The following is a 17,015-nucleotide window of genomic DNA, read 5'->3' on the forward strand; positions in this document are numbered from 1 at the left end:
TAGTTATTATAACTTATTCTATTCTATTCTATTCTATTCATTCTCAGTGAAACAGGCTTAAGTTGCATAAATGTTGTTACACTGCCAAGACTAACTTTCATATTGTTGACTGTTTAATTTTTTAAAAAAGACCACAAAGTAGATGAATAATCCCTTGACAACAAATATCGTAAACAACACAATCATTCAAAATACATATAAACTAACAGATAGAGGCACATTCTATTCTATTCTATTCTAGCCCATGCTTGTATCGCGCATGCTCAGTTCTTCGCTAGGGAAGAAAGGGGAAAATGTCTTTAGCGAGGTGAGTCCCGCGACAAGGATTTTTGTGTTTTAAATTCCCTAAATTGTTATTGTATGTTGTTTCAACTGTATTTTGTATGGTGTATAGTGTGAGTTTAATATCTATATTTGGTGTTTTAAGGTCTATCCACTATCGTCTCCTCGTTTTAATTAGAGCTAATAGCATCAGCTAATGCTAGCTAGCTAGCTAGCTAGCTAGCTGAAATTGTATGTCGGTTGGCATTAGCCAGTTAGCTTAGCAGCACACAGCCATTCTTTCAACACAAGTTTACCAACTGTGTACTGGTGGTATCTTGGCTAAATGCTTCATTTTTTGGGCTCTTCAGAATTGTATAACTGTGTAGCCACGTCTCTTAGCTAGCTAGCAGTTCTAACGCCTCCGTATAATGCTCAAAGCTTCTCTCGGTCAAAGCCTCTCGGCTCAGGCTAGCTAGGCCTTATAACCATAGCAGCAGCGTGTGAACTACACAAAACAATGCGACTTATACACGTCTTACTCTGTGTGCAGCTTTTTACCGGCGCCGACCCAGCTGTCTCAAGACCAGCTGGAGGCAGAGGAGAGGCTCCGGGCCCAGAAGTCCTACTCCACTGCTCTGGTTTCGTCTCTCAGAGAGCCCCCTCCTTACGGACACAGAAAAGGCTGGGTGCCTCGTTCACTTGCGGTAAATAAGTCAATTTAATCTTGAGATTCAAAGTCATTTCATTTGGTGGTGTTTTGGGGAAATCTTGTTTCTGATGTCATACACTGGGGTGGCAAGAAGAGTCGTTGCCAAACAACAATTCAAGACTTGTCAGCGACCAAGTACATCTTTTCATCTTTGCCGTGTAATCTGTGTTTCTGTAGGACTTTGGAGATGGAGGAGCTTTCCCAGAGATCCATGTGGCCCAGTTTCCGCTGGAGATGGGTAGGAAAAAGAAGACGTCCAATGCATTGGCGGTGCAGGTTGATGCAGAAGGAAAGATTAAATATGATGCCATTGCCAGACAAGGACAGGGTAAAGATAAGGTATACAGACAGATGACTGCTTCACCTATCAACACACACTGACAATGTAGGAATGCATAACTTGAAAAATATTAAGCCTATATAAATCTACTAAACTTGTCAAACATGGTCTGAAGATGATAGTTCAGGTAAAATGGGCAATGAGTAGACACACATTAATATGAGAGACATCTGTACTTGTCTGTCTGTGAGGTCTCAGTCTTGGCCCACTTCATACAACATCTCCCACTGAGTCTTGGCCTGACAAAACTCAGTTTATTTTAAATTCTACATTTGCAGTCTTGTTAACATTGTCTACACTGACAAAATCAATGATAATACTTTATATATCCCCTTTCATTTACATTATTCACACTCTACTATGATACACATTGTCAAAACAATCCATTGCCATGGTGCATATCATGTCTTGATTTATTTATTTTTTTTAAAAAGAAGAAAAAAAAGGTCTTGGTTAGTGTCATTAGTCAAGTATTTCTAAGCATTTCTCATGTGTTATTATGGCAGGTGATCTTCAGCAAGTACACAGACCTTCTTCCAAAGGAAGTTCTAAATGAAGACACTCCAGAACTGCAGAAGCCTGATGAGGAGGCTGTAAAAGAAGTAAGACATGGTGGAATGTATATGTATATGTATATGGGGGAAACTGTCTTGCAGGCAGGTTGCCATCAGTTCAAGTTAATCATGGGACTGTAGATTTCCCCACTCACAGATCATTTTCCCAAGGACGCTCCTTTTATCTACTGGTCACTGTGTAAATTCAAGATGATGTTACTGTGCAATCAAATCTTTGATCTAATCTGTAGATGTAAGAGTATGAGTAAAGTATGCAAACTTTAAATGGAACTGTGAACTTTATTTGCTCAACTTTGTTATAATCTGTTCAATTTGATAATCACTTTACATCTAAACGTGGTGATTGTTGTATGTCCGTTGTAGATTACAGAGAAGACCCGTGCTGCCCTGGAGAAGCAGGTGTCTCAGAAGATTGCTGCTGCCATGCCTGTAAGAGCTGCAGACAAACAGGCTCCTGCACAGTACATCAGGTATGTGTTAGAATTTTAACCATCTCAACACCATTTTAGAACAAAGAGAGTCAATAGGGAGAGCAGTAATGTTTTACGACTATGAGTTCATATATTGAAATCATGAGGGATTGAAGGTAGGAATGAAAAGGTTACCAGTTTTGACATACAATCTTTTCAACCACTTAAATACATACTGTTTATTAATTTAAATATTGTCTCTATTAGCTTTGTTTGTTTATGTTGTTGATTATCCATCATGACACTTTTCTTCTTTATCTCTCTTCAAGATACACCCCATCCCAGCAGGGAGTAGCTTTTAACTCAGGGGCCAAACAGAGGGTGATCCGTATGGTGGAAATGCAGAAAGACCCCATGGAACCTCCACGTTTCAAGTAAACATGTCTCCATCACAGTAACATGATGTCATGTGTAAAGGCTGGTTTCATAAATAATAAATAATATTTAGTATAATTATTAGAATTACTCAAATTTGACCTTTTTAGAGCCGTTAACATGATGTCTTAATGCTTTTTTTTTTGTCATGTGAAGAGTGCCCATTCGTAATTATGTTATGTTGATAACTTATCCATCTGAACTAAGCAACAAATAATGGCCAAAGGAAATCTCAGTGTGACATATTAAGTATCTAGAAGCCTGATCAGATTTTGATTTTGATTCATTACATGTTCAAATAAGGTCCTCTCTTGTGTGAGGTTCCCATAAAAATATTAGTTGTATATAAGTATTATAATATTAGTATCAGTAGTATTTACAAGCTTAATAGATTATCATCTTATCTTATTTTAAAGAAAATAATTAAGAAATCGGATGTATTATTGTGTGTGTCAGGATCAACAAGAAGATTCCTCGTGGACCTCCCTCTCCCCCTGCCCCTGTCATGCATTCTCCAAGCAGAAAGGTACAGTTAGCCACACACATTTGAGAATGTAAAATTGGCTTCAAGACAAATTTCTGCTTTTTAAACTACATTGATACATTTAAATCAAAAGATATTTGCATTGACCAAAAGACAGTTTGTTTGATATTGTCACTCCTTTTTGTTTGTAGATGACAGTCAAGGAGCAGCAGGAGTGGAAGATTCCTCCATGCATCTCCAACTGGAAGAACGCTAAGGTAACATGACACCAGAACCATTTGGAACACTTGGTTTGTATTTCTAAATGTCAAACTGATTGTCATTGTGAGTAGTTCATGTAGGCATATCCATGCTTTTTCATTGTTATTTCAGTTGTGTTGCCCTGCTGCCCTTTCTCTTCTCTACTAATTTCATTCTCTTGATGCGCTTAATTTTGCTCAGGGCTACACCATTCCTCTTGACAAACGTCTGGCTGCGGATGGTAGGGGGCTGCAAACAGTTCACATCAATGAAAACTTTGCCAAGCTGGCCGAGGCGCTATACATCGCTGATAGAAAGGTACTGCACCATCATCCTGACCAATCTGAACAACACGCATCTTTTTTTTTTTTACCAATATTCAAATAACACACTTAAATGCTGATGATCGTGTCTTTAGGCCCGAGAGGCTGTGGAGATGAGAGCTCAGGTAGAGAAGAAGATGGCCCAGAAGGAGAAGGAGAAGAAGGAGGAGAAACTGAGGGAGCTGGCTCAAATGGCTCGAGACCGCAGGGCAGGGATCAAAAGTCACGGAGACAAAGGTGAGTCCTGAAGATAAGGACCAACAAGTAGAAAAGTTAATTTGTCAGAAGTTTTCAATCATACATGACTAGTTTGTCAGGTTGTTTCGCATCTGTGGGTGTGTGATTGTCTGAGTAAGTGGAGACTCTGTTGCCAGTGCTGTTTCCAGTTCCAAATCTGGAACATGAGTGGCATAAGTGATGACAACATTTTTCACCCTGCGAGTGTTGACGGGACCAGTAAGCTGTGAAATGATGTCTCCGCTTCCCTACTGTTAATTCACACATATTTTAGGAGAAGAAAAATCATGTTGCACGTCCTGTTTTTGTACATGCTTTTTTTAATGTCCAGCATTTTAGTTTGATCACATCACAGAGACTCAGACAACAAAATCTGAATTTACATTTTTTTTGTTATAGATTCTAGCATTTTTAATGTCAGCTGTGATTTTGTCTTGCAAGTTAATTGACCACTGACAGTTTAGTTTCACTTAATCTTCCCTCTCTTGCTCTGTATCAATCCCCTTCCTCACTTTTTGCCATTTCTATACCATCAATTTTTTCCATCTTCCCTAACTTAATCTACAACCGACTTCCCCCTTTTTTTCCCCCGTTTTCTCATTTCTCTCTCTGTCTTTCTGCCTTTATATCACTGTGTTTCCTGTCACCTCTGCACCTCCACTGCACCATTTTACATCATCTGTCTCCCACTCCCGTCCTCGTGTGGTTTTCTTTCTTTTTTTTTAAATTTCCTTTTTGTGTTTCACGCGGCAGGTGGCGAGGACGGCGAGGCCAGGGAGCGTGACGAGATCCGCCATGACAGAAGGAAAGAGAGACAGCACGACAGGAACATTTCCAGGGCTGCTCCTGATAAGAGGTGCTGGACACGCACTTTAAACACACCGCATGTGAACTCACCCACCCCTCCTTTATATACACACACACACACACACACACACACACACACACATATACACACACACACAGGTACAGATGTACTGCTCACTGATGAATCATTCATGGGGCCAACAGTAATACTGAACAAATGCAGCAGGATCCAGCAGAGTACTTGGGCAGTAGTCCTTGTCTGCAATGATCCAAAGACATGTGCATATGAGATGTGTGATCAGTGTGTGTATCAATGTGTTAAGTTTGTGTGCACACTGTCAGGTTGGCAATTGATGGAATTGTGGTTCCCTGGAGGAGTGGAGCAAGTGAAATTCAGAGGAGAGCTCATTACAATCACAGTTCCAGCTGTCAGAAGGCAGAAACCTTGTTATCGTAAAATTACCTTTCACTTAACTTTGAGATGGCTGTTTGCTGAAGGACAGTCACCAAGGTCTGAATGAAAAACTTCAGTAACAACCTGTAGGCATACCTAAAACTTTCAGGCCAATATATTATTATACATGATGTAAGATGACACTTTAAAATATAAAAATATATCATTAATATAATAGAACTAGTTTCTAGCAGTTAATTTTCCTCCTTGTCTTCTGTTTTTCTCTGAATTGTTGCTTGAACTCAGACTTTGTTCTATATTCCAGGTCCAAGCTGCAGAGAGACCAGGAGAGGGATGTCAGCGAGCTCATCGCTCTGGGCATGCCCAACCCTCGTTCCTCCAGCGAGGCCCAGTATGACCAGAGGCTCTTCAATCAGAGCAAGGTTAGAACGCTTCATATGTATTTTACTACATTAACATCAGCTCCACATGATTTGTGTTGTTTAGAGAAAAATACAAATGTGTACAAGCCTGAATACCCAGCTCCACAACATGAGGAAACATTTCAAGAATAGAGTTGCCTTGTATGGACAATTCATAATCTGCTTGTCTTTTTTTTTTCTCAGACACTAAAGTAAAGCAAAGGGCCAGTTAGATGCATTTGCAAAAAGAATCTTAGCTGAAATGTTCTAGCTTTTCCATTGCCATGCACCATTACCTTTTTCTCAAAGTCCCTCTTCCTTTCTCTCTGTCTTTCTAGGGTATGGATAGTGGTTTTGCCGGCGGTGAGGATGAGACATACAACGTGTACGACCAGCCGTTCCGCAGCGGCAGAGACATGGCTTCAAACATCTACAGGCCCAGCAAGAATATAGACAAGGATGCCTACACAGATGACCTCGATACACTCATGCACAACAGGTATTAGGAATAACCTTGTTTTGCTATACATTTTATGACCAGTTTATGCATTTATTTAACTTATTAATACATTAATATTATGACATATTATGATATTATTCTTATTTACCTTTTACTTGATCTTGATAAAGAGAAATTATTCAGAAGCTGTTTTCAGGGAGTCATAGACACGCAGGACTAACAAATGAATTGCCACTGAGCAGAGCAGAGAGCCCAGAAGAGAGACTTATTTAAATCACTGGCTCTTGAAAAAGGAAACTGGTTTACATTTGCAACACTTATTCGGGAAACAGTCCAGCAATGAAAACGGGTAGGTGTAAGCCAATTTGTCATTTTTATATGGTGGACATAAAATCTTATCCCTGTCTTACAGACATAATAACTCAAGAATATTTAAAAAAGGTTGTTTCACATCAAATGTTTGAGTCATCTGCTGTTTATTTACATATTGATGAGGTAAATATGACGTGACCCCTAATAACTATGCTTTCCGGTATAGTGTTAATATAAAATAAAACCTTTTTATTAATTAATAAGTATAAACAGCATAATAAGTGAAGAGTAGTGTATAATAAAGATGCCGTGACTGTATTCCCTACCATATAGATTTAGAATACCTTGTTGCATTGATATTAGCTTAACGATGTGGCTCTTTCAGATTTCAAAAACTAGGGAAAATTTTTTTTTTTTTTTTTTTTTGTCTGGAATGTGGTTAAATATTCTCTAAAATTATTTCACAACCCACAATGGGATCCCAAACCACATGTTTTAAGAACTGACTAAAAACTTGACTTGTAATTTAGGACTTTTATATTTGTCAGGCTGTTAACAGGACTGCTGGATATTTAACCTTCTCAAATATGAGTCTAGAAAATAACAATAAAAGCCTGAAACATTTTGAGGTCATTCCAGCTTTATTTTGAGGCACGAGGCAAGCATGCACATGATGTCCCAGCAGGAGACCTTGTCCTTGGGGAAGCAGTGCCACACTCTACTAGCCGAGCATAGCCTGTCCCATATGTTTAGTCACCAGCTTGTCATTGTCCTCTAGGAATGTTGGGCTGGCTGCAGGGTGCTACACCGTTGTGCAAAACATTGAAAAGAAAATCTTTGACTTAAGCAATTTTCCCTCAGACATACAGTATGTCCCATGGAATTCCTGATATTTTGAATACAGTCCTGTTTTCATAGAAAGTGTTTGTGTTTGAACATCCACTAAACAAGAAGCAGCCTGCTAGCAATTAGTTTGTAGTTTCAATCCTCCGTCCTATTTACTGCTCTGAGGATGGCAAAAACAAGTTTAACAAATCCACAACAAATCTAAAATCCTCAGCGAGTGCAGTTAAATTATCTTGAGTTTTGTAAGAGAAAACTTTTGCAGCATATTCAAATTTTAACTTTCTGTCCAACAGCAGGTTTGCTCCAGGGAAAGAGTTCTCAGGTGCCGACCATGGGCAGAGGCGGGAAGGACCAGTCCAGTTTGAGGAGGATCCCTTCGGTCTGGACAAGTTCTTGGAGGAGGCCAAGCAGCACGGAGGCTCCAAGAGGCCCTCCACTAGCAGCCGCTCAAAGGACGACTACCACGACAAGAAACGCAGGAAGGAGTGAGAGCACTCGGGCATGGAGTCCATTCAGGAAAGTTGATGGCATGTTAGAGGATGAGAAAGTAGTCTGCACCTTCTCAGCATTAGAGAGGGGTTTTAACATACTCAAGTCCCTATCAGGAATGTTTCCAATTTTTTTTTTTTTTTTTTTTCTTTCAGCGGGAAAGAAGGTGAAACTTTTGTCTTTCTTTTTTTTTCCATTCATTGTTTACTCAGCTCTATTAAGAACATGTTGAACATTCTTGCTAAATATAACATGAATAAACATGTTAAATATCAGGAAGTGGAGCTGAAGCGATAGTGTGTGAGATCTGCCTCTGCATCTGAAAGTGTCTCTGTACAGTGCAGCTGATGCCATTTCAGATGTGAATGGTAATATTTGGGCCCAGAAAATGTGTAGATTTTAGTTATTTGTTTTTTTTTTTATATACATGTATACAGACCCAACAGAAACTCAGCAAGAAGTGTTCATATTTACCTTTGTCTCATTTGTCCCCCACATTTTCCCCTTTGAGTTTTTGTCAGCTGTGTTTTATTTAAGCCCCCGGTGTATTTGTGAGCACAGCTGCAGCCCATATTTGATGGCAGATATGTACAGTGATATAAACTTGACCTGTAAGATGTAAAGCAAACCAGCTTTATAATTCTTGTATATTACTACCAATGGAATAAATTTCATATAGTGTGTAACTGGTATGTCTCTGTATTTCTTATGAAGTAAACTGTTTTGTTGGGTATTTACAAATTCAAAAGTGAGATAGTTTTTTTTTTTCTCCATCAGCTTACTTCAGTCAAATTTAGAGCAGCTTAATTCAAACTTTTACAACATAGTGGGAAGTCCATTGGTTGTGTAATTGTTGTAGTTTGCCTGTAGTAGATTTCCCCTATTTTAATCTTTTCCAGAGTAATGCATCCCATTAACACAGATGATTGAAAGCCCAAAATGTATTTAGAGAAGCCATCAGTTACTAAGTGTGAGTGGTGACGGGTTTTTTTTCTACCAGAAATGGGCTCTACAATTTATGCGATGATTAGAGCAAAACTGGTTCCATTAATTACAATTAATTATGATTTATGCAGTCTGACAGTTTTATTTTCCCAGGCTTTGGAAAATAATCAATGTGGTATTACATAGCCCAGTAGACCCACAAATCTGCACAGTGCCATCTTTCACTCATGCCTGAATAGGGCTCAGACAGTTGTTATATGTACATGATTTATGTTTTTTTCAATGGGCAGTGTTTGTAGTTATGGCTTCCTGTATTAGTGCAATGTCCTGGGTGTGCATGCTATGTTTTATTGCTGGTCTTTTCCAGCCATCAGAAATTATAGCAGTAGCGAAACAGCCCCTAAAGTTCTAATTTCAGTTCTGGATTTTGCCACATCTGTGTTTGCTGTGTAAACACTTAAGAATATTTTAATGATTACAGTTATACCTCTTCAAAACTGGAATCGTCCCTCAAATCTTTTGTGGTTATGGTGGACTCCACTGCTGGCAATACAAGCTACCATATAGAGATAACTAAGTGTAATATTTAATGGCTATAGCAAAATAAAAGAAATGCCAGACATGAATATTGTCAAAAATTTGGTTTGATGTAATGAAAATCTTACAGATTATAGCTTTAAATGTGTTGTTCTCACTGTCTAAGGTCAGAGTCGATATAGCTCTTGCCACCTATTGGGTAAGAGGAAGCACTCCAGCTTCCCTCTGCCTCCCATCTGCAACTGAGGAACCAGACTAGAACACATTAATCCTTCACTCAATTACATTAAGTGGCTCTGATGTGATTTAACATTGACCTATACTCATGTGGAGAGGAGCTGACATGCTCAAAAGTCACCTGATTCCTTATCAGTGTGGGGGAAAGGCAGTGGTTTGTCCCTGTCTCCCCTCTGCACCTGGGGGGAAACAGGTTGAACAACAGAAGCATGACTGTGGTGGGAGAGGGGGCTCTGATGTAATTTAAGACTGACCTTTATCATGTGGAGTGGCATATCTATTTTTCATTCTTACCTGGAGCTTTTCCCACCCTCCTCTGATTCTGCCTGGATGTATCTTTTCGTGGCATTGTTCTATTATCTGTACAGTCCTGACTCTTTTTTATCATTTACATACTGTACTTTTAAAATACTTGATATACGGTAACTGCTTTGAAACAATGATGTGGAATGGGGAACATGCTCAAACGTGTGTCCCAGGCCTGTGTGTGAATAAATGTTGAATGAATGGAAAGTCACCCCGCTGCCAGTGTGAGGTGATTTAAGGACAGCAGGGATTTTATTGTGAGGGCCTAGTCTGATTGTCAGCGTGAAGAAATCAATCTGACATGTACCAGCTTAGGGTAACTGAATCATGGGTGGCTTGATTGTTGCGGGGTTTTGGAAGCACATGTATGAAAAGGAAAAAAAGTCCTTGCAACAGACAAAATTAAAAACAAACAAAAAAAAAATCATAATCAGTTGAAGCTTTTCAATCCAGCAGATTTGCAATCTCAAAACAACAGAAAAGATGTGCTCCCTTCAGCCTGCATTTGTGCACAGACCAGTGCTGAAGTGTTAAGGACAGCTTGATAATGGGTCCCCACTCAGCTCTTGTCTGCCTTTATGAATGTGCACAGAGGAAGATGAATGAGATTCTTATTCATGAAGGTACGAGGAAATTGGTTCCTTGGCATTGCTTTTGTGCGCTGTTGGATGTAAACGGTGAACATATTGTGTCGGGCCATAATGGAATCCTCAGGTCACAGGCAGAGGCCATGATGGATAGCTCCTTATCTTTGCACCACAAGAAAACAAACACAGACATAATAAACAATATTGAGTTGTTTCAGTGCATCTTTCCACTCTTTGGACTTGAAGGAGGATAGCTTAGTTTGTTTTGGGATGCCTTTCGTGATATTTCCTCCTCCTCCCGACCCTCAGTGGCAGCAAAGCAATAAGTTTGGTGATAAATGTCCTCAATGCTACTGTTGACCTGTCGAAGACGGTGGCCAGAGAGAGATCTTATCTCACACTATGAGATTTGTTCTTCTCTTCCAGTATTGAAAGCTGCTGCTGTAACAAAGGCAGTCTTTTTGTTTTGTTGAAGAAACACACCCACATCCACGGAAAACAATGGTCCTATTTCCTCTGTGCCAGTGACACTGTTCTTCTTCCACACGAAGAGATGACTCATTTTTAGGGTTGAATCACAAGTGCGAACATTTCTTACTCCCTGAAATAGTGCTGCAACAGCAGCTGTTTTTTTCCAAAGACAACTGTCCTCAGCAAAGGTTGTATTCTGACATCACTGATTGAGGTGTGGCCGGATGTGCAAAGTGCATGAAACTTTCAACAATTGGTATATTATCTATTTTTTTCATTGTCAACACTTTGAGCAATGGGTGACTCACATTTTTCCTTTGAAAGTAATGCAAGCTTGACTTAAAGCTGTACTTATTTAGAATTTTTGTAGCAACAGTGCATCAGTTGGCTACATGCAATGTGAAAAGAATCACTTGTAGTGACAAACTTACAGAGAATTATCACGTGATTATCCAAGCCCAGCACTGGGGAGTGTTTTAGCATATTTTTGATCATTATTTTGATTTTATGGCTCACAGATTTATTATTTTTTCTCATGAACCCTTTTCCAGTCACAGCAGCGGCAAGAAACTGATAAACCACACAGAGGTAAAAGGAGAGTGAATATTGGACTTGTATTCTTCAGAAACATGACTCAAAGTAAATGCTAATGTTGCTCTGTGTATGCTGGATATAAGCAGCTGTTTGCTAACACATTAGCCATTGTTTGTTTGTTTTTCTGCACACAAGATGAATGAATTAATGCTGCTTTAACATGCATTATATAAAATATTTATAAATTATAACAATAATTGATATGCTGAACATTGAGGATTTAAAAATATGGCCTACATTATGCTCCAGTTGTGTAAGGTCTCACATTATTGCATATTACAATCTGCAGATTCCCTTCAGGCCTATTTATATTTATGTAGTTATTTCTATGTGTGCTGTCAGTCTTATTCATAGTGTGAATTTATATAGTGAATACAGTGTACAAAGCCACAAAGTCTGTAAATTGAATCTGTCAAACTGACATCACCACTGCGAGCACTTATCTACCAGCTGTCTATCCTCTGTCACTCATTCACTTCCTTATCATTAGTTCCTCATCTGTGCATATTTAGGCCAGAATTCATTCATCATTATACCAGCAGTCTAGAGCTGGACAGAGTCTACTGCTCACTGGAAAATGGTCCGCCTGTCAATCTGTCCGTCCTGCCTGCCTCACCTGAATCCTGGGGAGCAGCATCCGTCCTTCCCTCAGTGGCTCCCTCTGTGGATAATCTATTATGGAGGAAAGATTTAGACAGGCGTAACAATGTCTAATGGTTGTGTCAGTCAGAAAGCAGTCTGCCCGCTACACAGGGCAGGGCCTGCCCAACCGTGGTGGGAGTGCACATCGACTGCTCTGGGATTTGCTGTGACAGAAACTGATTGACGCCTCAGCCAATGTCTTCATCTGAGGAAGGAGCAGGGCTAGGCGGCGGCAGAGTTGGATATATTGCTAATACGTTGACGATGCAAGAAAGTTTCATCTAATCTTTCCTTACACTGCGCTTGTTTCCGTCATTCCTGATTTAACTTGCCATTTGCAATGTGAAAAGCAGTGCTCGCAGATTGCAAGAATTATCCTGCAGAAGTGGAAAGGATCATTGCTTGGGATGTGACTGGCACTTGCTCTGTTCGTGCATAAGTGTAATTCCTAGCAATGAGTACGCTCATTTATACTCATTGATATGGTTACTTGTGTACAATTGTGATTTCATCATTTGTCATCTACCACATTTAGACGCCACTGAAGTATGAAAGAAGACTGCTTGCCTAGACTTCCTCTCTAGCAGCGTTGGGTCTTAATAGGTTGTCGGGGGAATAGGATGAGAGATTGATTCTCCTGATGATTTCATTAGATGACATCAAAGCAGGGAAATTGCAACAGAGAGTGGGAACACATCTTTGGTGAATAGGAAAGCATCTGTCATTTGAATGATACTGTATGAACGTCGACAGTGGCATGTAACCTTGTCCGTGGAGACACAGTAATTATGATGTTTTTCTCATCAGGGATATTATGTTTGTGGACAGATAGCTACATTCATAGATAGTTGATATATTTAGTTTATAATGCAATAGGGATGCAGGAAAACAGTTTATCATGGATCTTCAGACCAACGGAAGAATCAATATATTTATAAGTGAACAGTTTTTGTAGTTATGTCTGTGTGAATGCCAATGTTCAGACATCCAGGTCATGTGCATGGCTGGATTAAGATTCTGGGTGCATCATGTAGATGTGCACGCAGTTGATGGTTCAATATAATGTTGATTATGTTATTAATGGTTCACTATAATGGCCACACCCTTGTGTGTTAATTAGGGTTAGCAGCTCTAATGTTTGCAATTGTTAGTGGTGACAACACATATGATACTACCCCATATGACTTTAACTTCAGTAACATTCATGATCATATTATTAATGTTCATGACCATATTAATACATCATGTCATAATATCTTCTTAACCAGAGTCTGATCAGATGTAGGAGTCCTGTGTGGTTGTAACTCTTTCTCTTTTCTGACACTAAAAGCAGTCTTAACATAAAGATGTAAATATGGAAATGTAATGCTTCATCTGTCAATATCCTGTGTCCCTAATGATTATTGTGAATATACATGTTCTACATACACTGCCTATAGATAGAATATAGTATTATTTATAGTATTGTAAACACAACTGTCCCACTGTGTATTACTATGGCATACTTACTTACTATAACTCTACCATCAACATACAGGCATGCCATATAGTAGATAAAATAGATAAAATCATTAAAGCTATTTAGCATTACCTGGATAACATTTTCAGAACTGAAAAACCAAGAATACTACAAAGCAAAGTTTTGGGTGCCTTGGGCAGTTGCCCTGTTTGCCCGGCAAGTTAATGCGCCTTGATCATGTGATACAGTCCAAACTGTAAGTATTTGGACCGTCACACATTTTTTTAATTCAGGCTCTGTGCTGAAGCACATTCAGTTTGAAATAAAATGATTCACACATTTAAGTACCAAGTCTCAGCTTTATTTTCATTAGGTTTGCATCCATATAGAAAGAACTGAGATAGCACTTTGAACACATAGTGCCCAAATTGCAAGTGTTCAAAAGTAATATGACACTTGGCTAATAAATGTTTCTTGGCCAGCTGTGCGTCATTTCATTGTTAGTTCATGCAAACAAAAGACCTCACACGTGGCTCAGTTCTGTCTGTCAATACGAGGAGTAAAGAGGTGCTTTCTAAAAGAGCAGGTGCATATTGGAAAGCTAGAAAATGGCAAATGACCTGGCAGATGGAGGAGTACAAGTCTTGTGGGTGAGTGGAAAATAATTTTCATGGTGAATAAATACCCCTAAATGACTGCACAGCAAGTCAAGAATGCTCTGCATGATGTAGCCGTTTCCTTAACAACGACCAAGAGGAGACCTCATGACCAGAACCTCAGAGGATTCACCACAAGATGCAAACCCCTGGTAAACCTCAAAAACAGAAAGTTTTCCACAAAATATTGAATATGATATTTTGTTTGACTTCATGTGTTCAATTACTTTTGAACCCCTTAACTTTGGATGTAAAGGACAATCTCCCCCCACATGCTTCTCTCTATATTGATGTAACTTCTCAAATTAAAGCTGAGACTTGGCACTTTAATGTTGTATCCATTATTTGATTTCAAATTGAATGTGCTGAAGCACAGAGCCTGAGGGACAAAAAATGGTTAACTGTCTAAATACTTAAAGCCTGGACTGTATGTAGCAGCTGTAAAACAAGGGAAATTGTGTTGTTAAGATTATCTGAGAAATTACATCAACAATGCCTTGCTGGTTATTACTGAAATGTCCTCTAGAATTTACCTATTAAGTCCAGCTGCTCTTGCTTTGTATTGTTATTGCATATGGCTCTGTTGTGAACGAAAACATAATAATTGCCAGCAGGTTTTAGAGAGCACATAAAGAATAGATCATTCAAAATTTCTTATTCATTTTAAATCAGTATGATTTTCACTCTCCTATCAGAATGAATTGCATTCATGATTAAAGCTCCTTGCAGTGTCTGTATCAATGAAAGCAGATCCTCTGTCTTTTTAACCCTGCCTCTGATCCTATTAAAGCTGGATGCTTATCACCTTCATCAGGTTTGGAATGGATGGGAGCTTAACTGCCTTTGTGCACATTGGCAAGAACTGACCTGACTGATGTTTCATTATTCCACACTCAAGGTTACAACCTTGAGAGGAAACAAAAAGGGAAAGCCTCGGAAACCGATTAGAGAATCAAATCATCAGATGTTATCATCAGTGTCTTAATCATGGATGTCACACCCTCAAAACAACGGGCAGCACACCAATGCCACCAAACACTGAACTATAACCCATGGCACCAGCATAACATCCGATTGTAGGTCTGTCAACACACAGGGCTCAACCTTTGTGTAGCCCAACAGTGCCATCTAGGAGGATGAAAGTAGGAGTAGGTTAATTGAACTCTGGTGTTACTTTTTAAAGAGTCTGCACAGTCTTTGCATTATTTCAACGTGAGAGTAATCCTTCAGCACACAAACAAACAAATACAAACAATGAAGGGCATAGGGAGGCATGGTTTCTGCTCACCTTACAGTTGGAGTGTTATACAAACAATTACACCTTATCTGAGACACATGCAAACATAGAAGGGCCTGTGCAAACTGGCACGTTTCACTAGACTATAATTACCAAACAGGAAGAGAACAGGAAGTACAACCTGGTGGTCCATCGTAAAATCCTGGCTGTGACTCCAGGAAACTCTCCTATTGTGTCTGTATTCCCTTACCACTGAGATTCTTCTTCTCTGTGTATCTGAAATGCTCTGCCCTGTAGTACACCATGAAGGAAAAGGGAACACATGCTGTAGATAGAAAGATAGATAGATAGATAGATAGATAGATAGATAGATAGATAGATAGATAGATAGATAGATACTTTATTGATCCGCAAGGGGAAATTCATGTAATAATTTGTAATACATGAGGTACATTACAATACAGTATGTGTGTAATAAATTAAAATCATTTTATGACACAGGGTTTTTTATCTTTTATAAGTTTGGCAGAGGTTTAAGCATTTTAAGTGCCAGAAGATAAAAGATTGGGTTGTTTACACAGCCTGATGGGGGTCAGATGTCACCGGGGCCATAGGATCATCAATCACATGTTATGTTTGTTTTAGGTTAATGGGCAGTTAAAACTGCCACAGAATCAACTCCAATATTTCACAGCCAAACACAAGAGCTTTTGGGAGGAGAAGACTTTTCTGAAACCTCAAAGTGGACTTTTACCCATCTGAAATACTATGAGTCAGATCAGTGATTGTACAGTGGAGTCCTTGCATAGTCCACTGCCATTCCTTTTTTCCTAAGGGAATTCGCCTTGGAGACAGCCTTGACCCTTGTTTTGCATCCTCTCAGGTGAGAAAACATCGTCACTGGAAAAGGGTATTCAGTTGACGCCTATGGCAAAGGTTATTACAGGTTATTTCCATGGGCAGGGTTTTAGGACGTCCCACACTGAAGAGAGGGTGACGCCTAACAGAGAAGCAGAAGTAGGAAAGGAGCTCTCACACTGTTCCAATATTAACAAGCCACAAACATAATCATTCAAGTACAGCCCCTGTGGACTCATGATATAGTTGTTTAATGCTCAGGAAATAATTGTTTAATTTTCAGATCACACTGCTCTGGTTTAATGTTAATATGGATGATAATAATAACAATAATAATAACGCCTTTTAGTGTTTCAGAAACAGTATAAAGAAAATAGACTGACAATCTATGAAAATGAAATACTGAAATACCTTATTTCACATCACACAAGGTCTAGTGAAATATTTTATACAATGATAATATTTGTGTGTAATATCTCTTAAAAATAAGAGGCTCGAATCGAAGTTCGCATCATTAGCCACCTGAGAAAATTGGGACCTGTCACCAAGAATTATATAGGTTTTTCATATTTAATTATTCATTAATTTTGTTAGATAGAGACTATTTACTATTTACTTATTTGATAGAAGTTCTACAAATTTTAAAATGGTCTGTAGGTAACTACTGGCATTAAGGTGGTGGATTATTAGTGAATCTGTTTTTCATTTATTGGCCTAAAGGTTGTCAAATTTAGACATA

At 39.0% G+C, this 17,015-nt stretch overlaps 1 protein-coding gene across 1 annotated transcript; it reads left to right on the plus strand.

Annotated features, from left to right (window-relative positions):
• The first annotated feature begins 279 nt into the window (after positions 1–279).
• On the plus strand, positions 280–8,433 carry snw1 (SNW domain containing 1). Its single transcript, XM_022769887.1, has 14 exons — positions 280–307; positions 815–968; positions 1,151–1,312; positions 1,820–1,915; positions 2,252–2,358; positions 2,628–2,732; positions 3,190–3,259; positions 3,409–3,474; positions 3,659–3,775; positions 3,876–4,017; positions 4,771–4,873; positions 5,544–5,661; positions 5,979–6,139; positions 7,552–8,433. The coding sequence occupies exons 1-14, from the start codon at positions 294–296 to the stop codon at positions 7,745–7,747; spliced, it is 1,611 nt and encodes a 536-aa protein (XP_022625608.1). The 5' UTR covers positions 280–293; the 3' UTR covers positions 7,748–8,433.
• Positions 8,434–17,015: the final 8,582 nt, after the last annotated feature.

Source organism: Seriola dumerili, unplaced genomic scaffold, assembly GCF_002260705.1.
Source record: "Seriola dumerili isolate Sdu_G_001 unplaced genomic scaffold, Sdu_1.0 BDQW01000025.1, whole genome shotgun sequence".
NCBI lineage: Eukaryota > Metazoa > Chordata > Actinopteri > Carangiformes > Carangidae > Seriola > Seriola dumerili.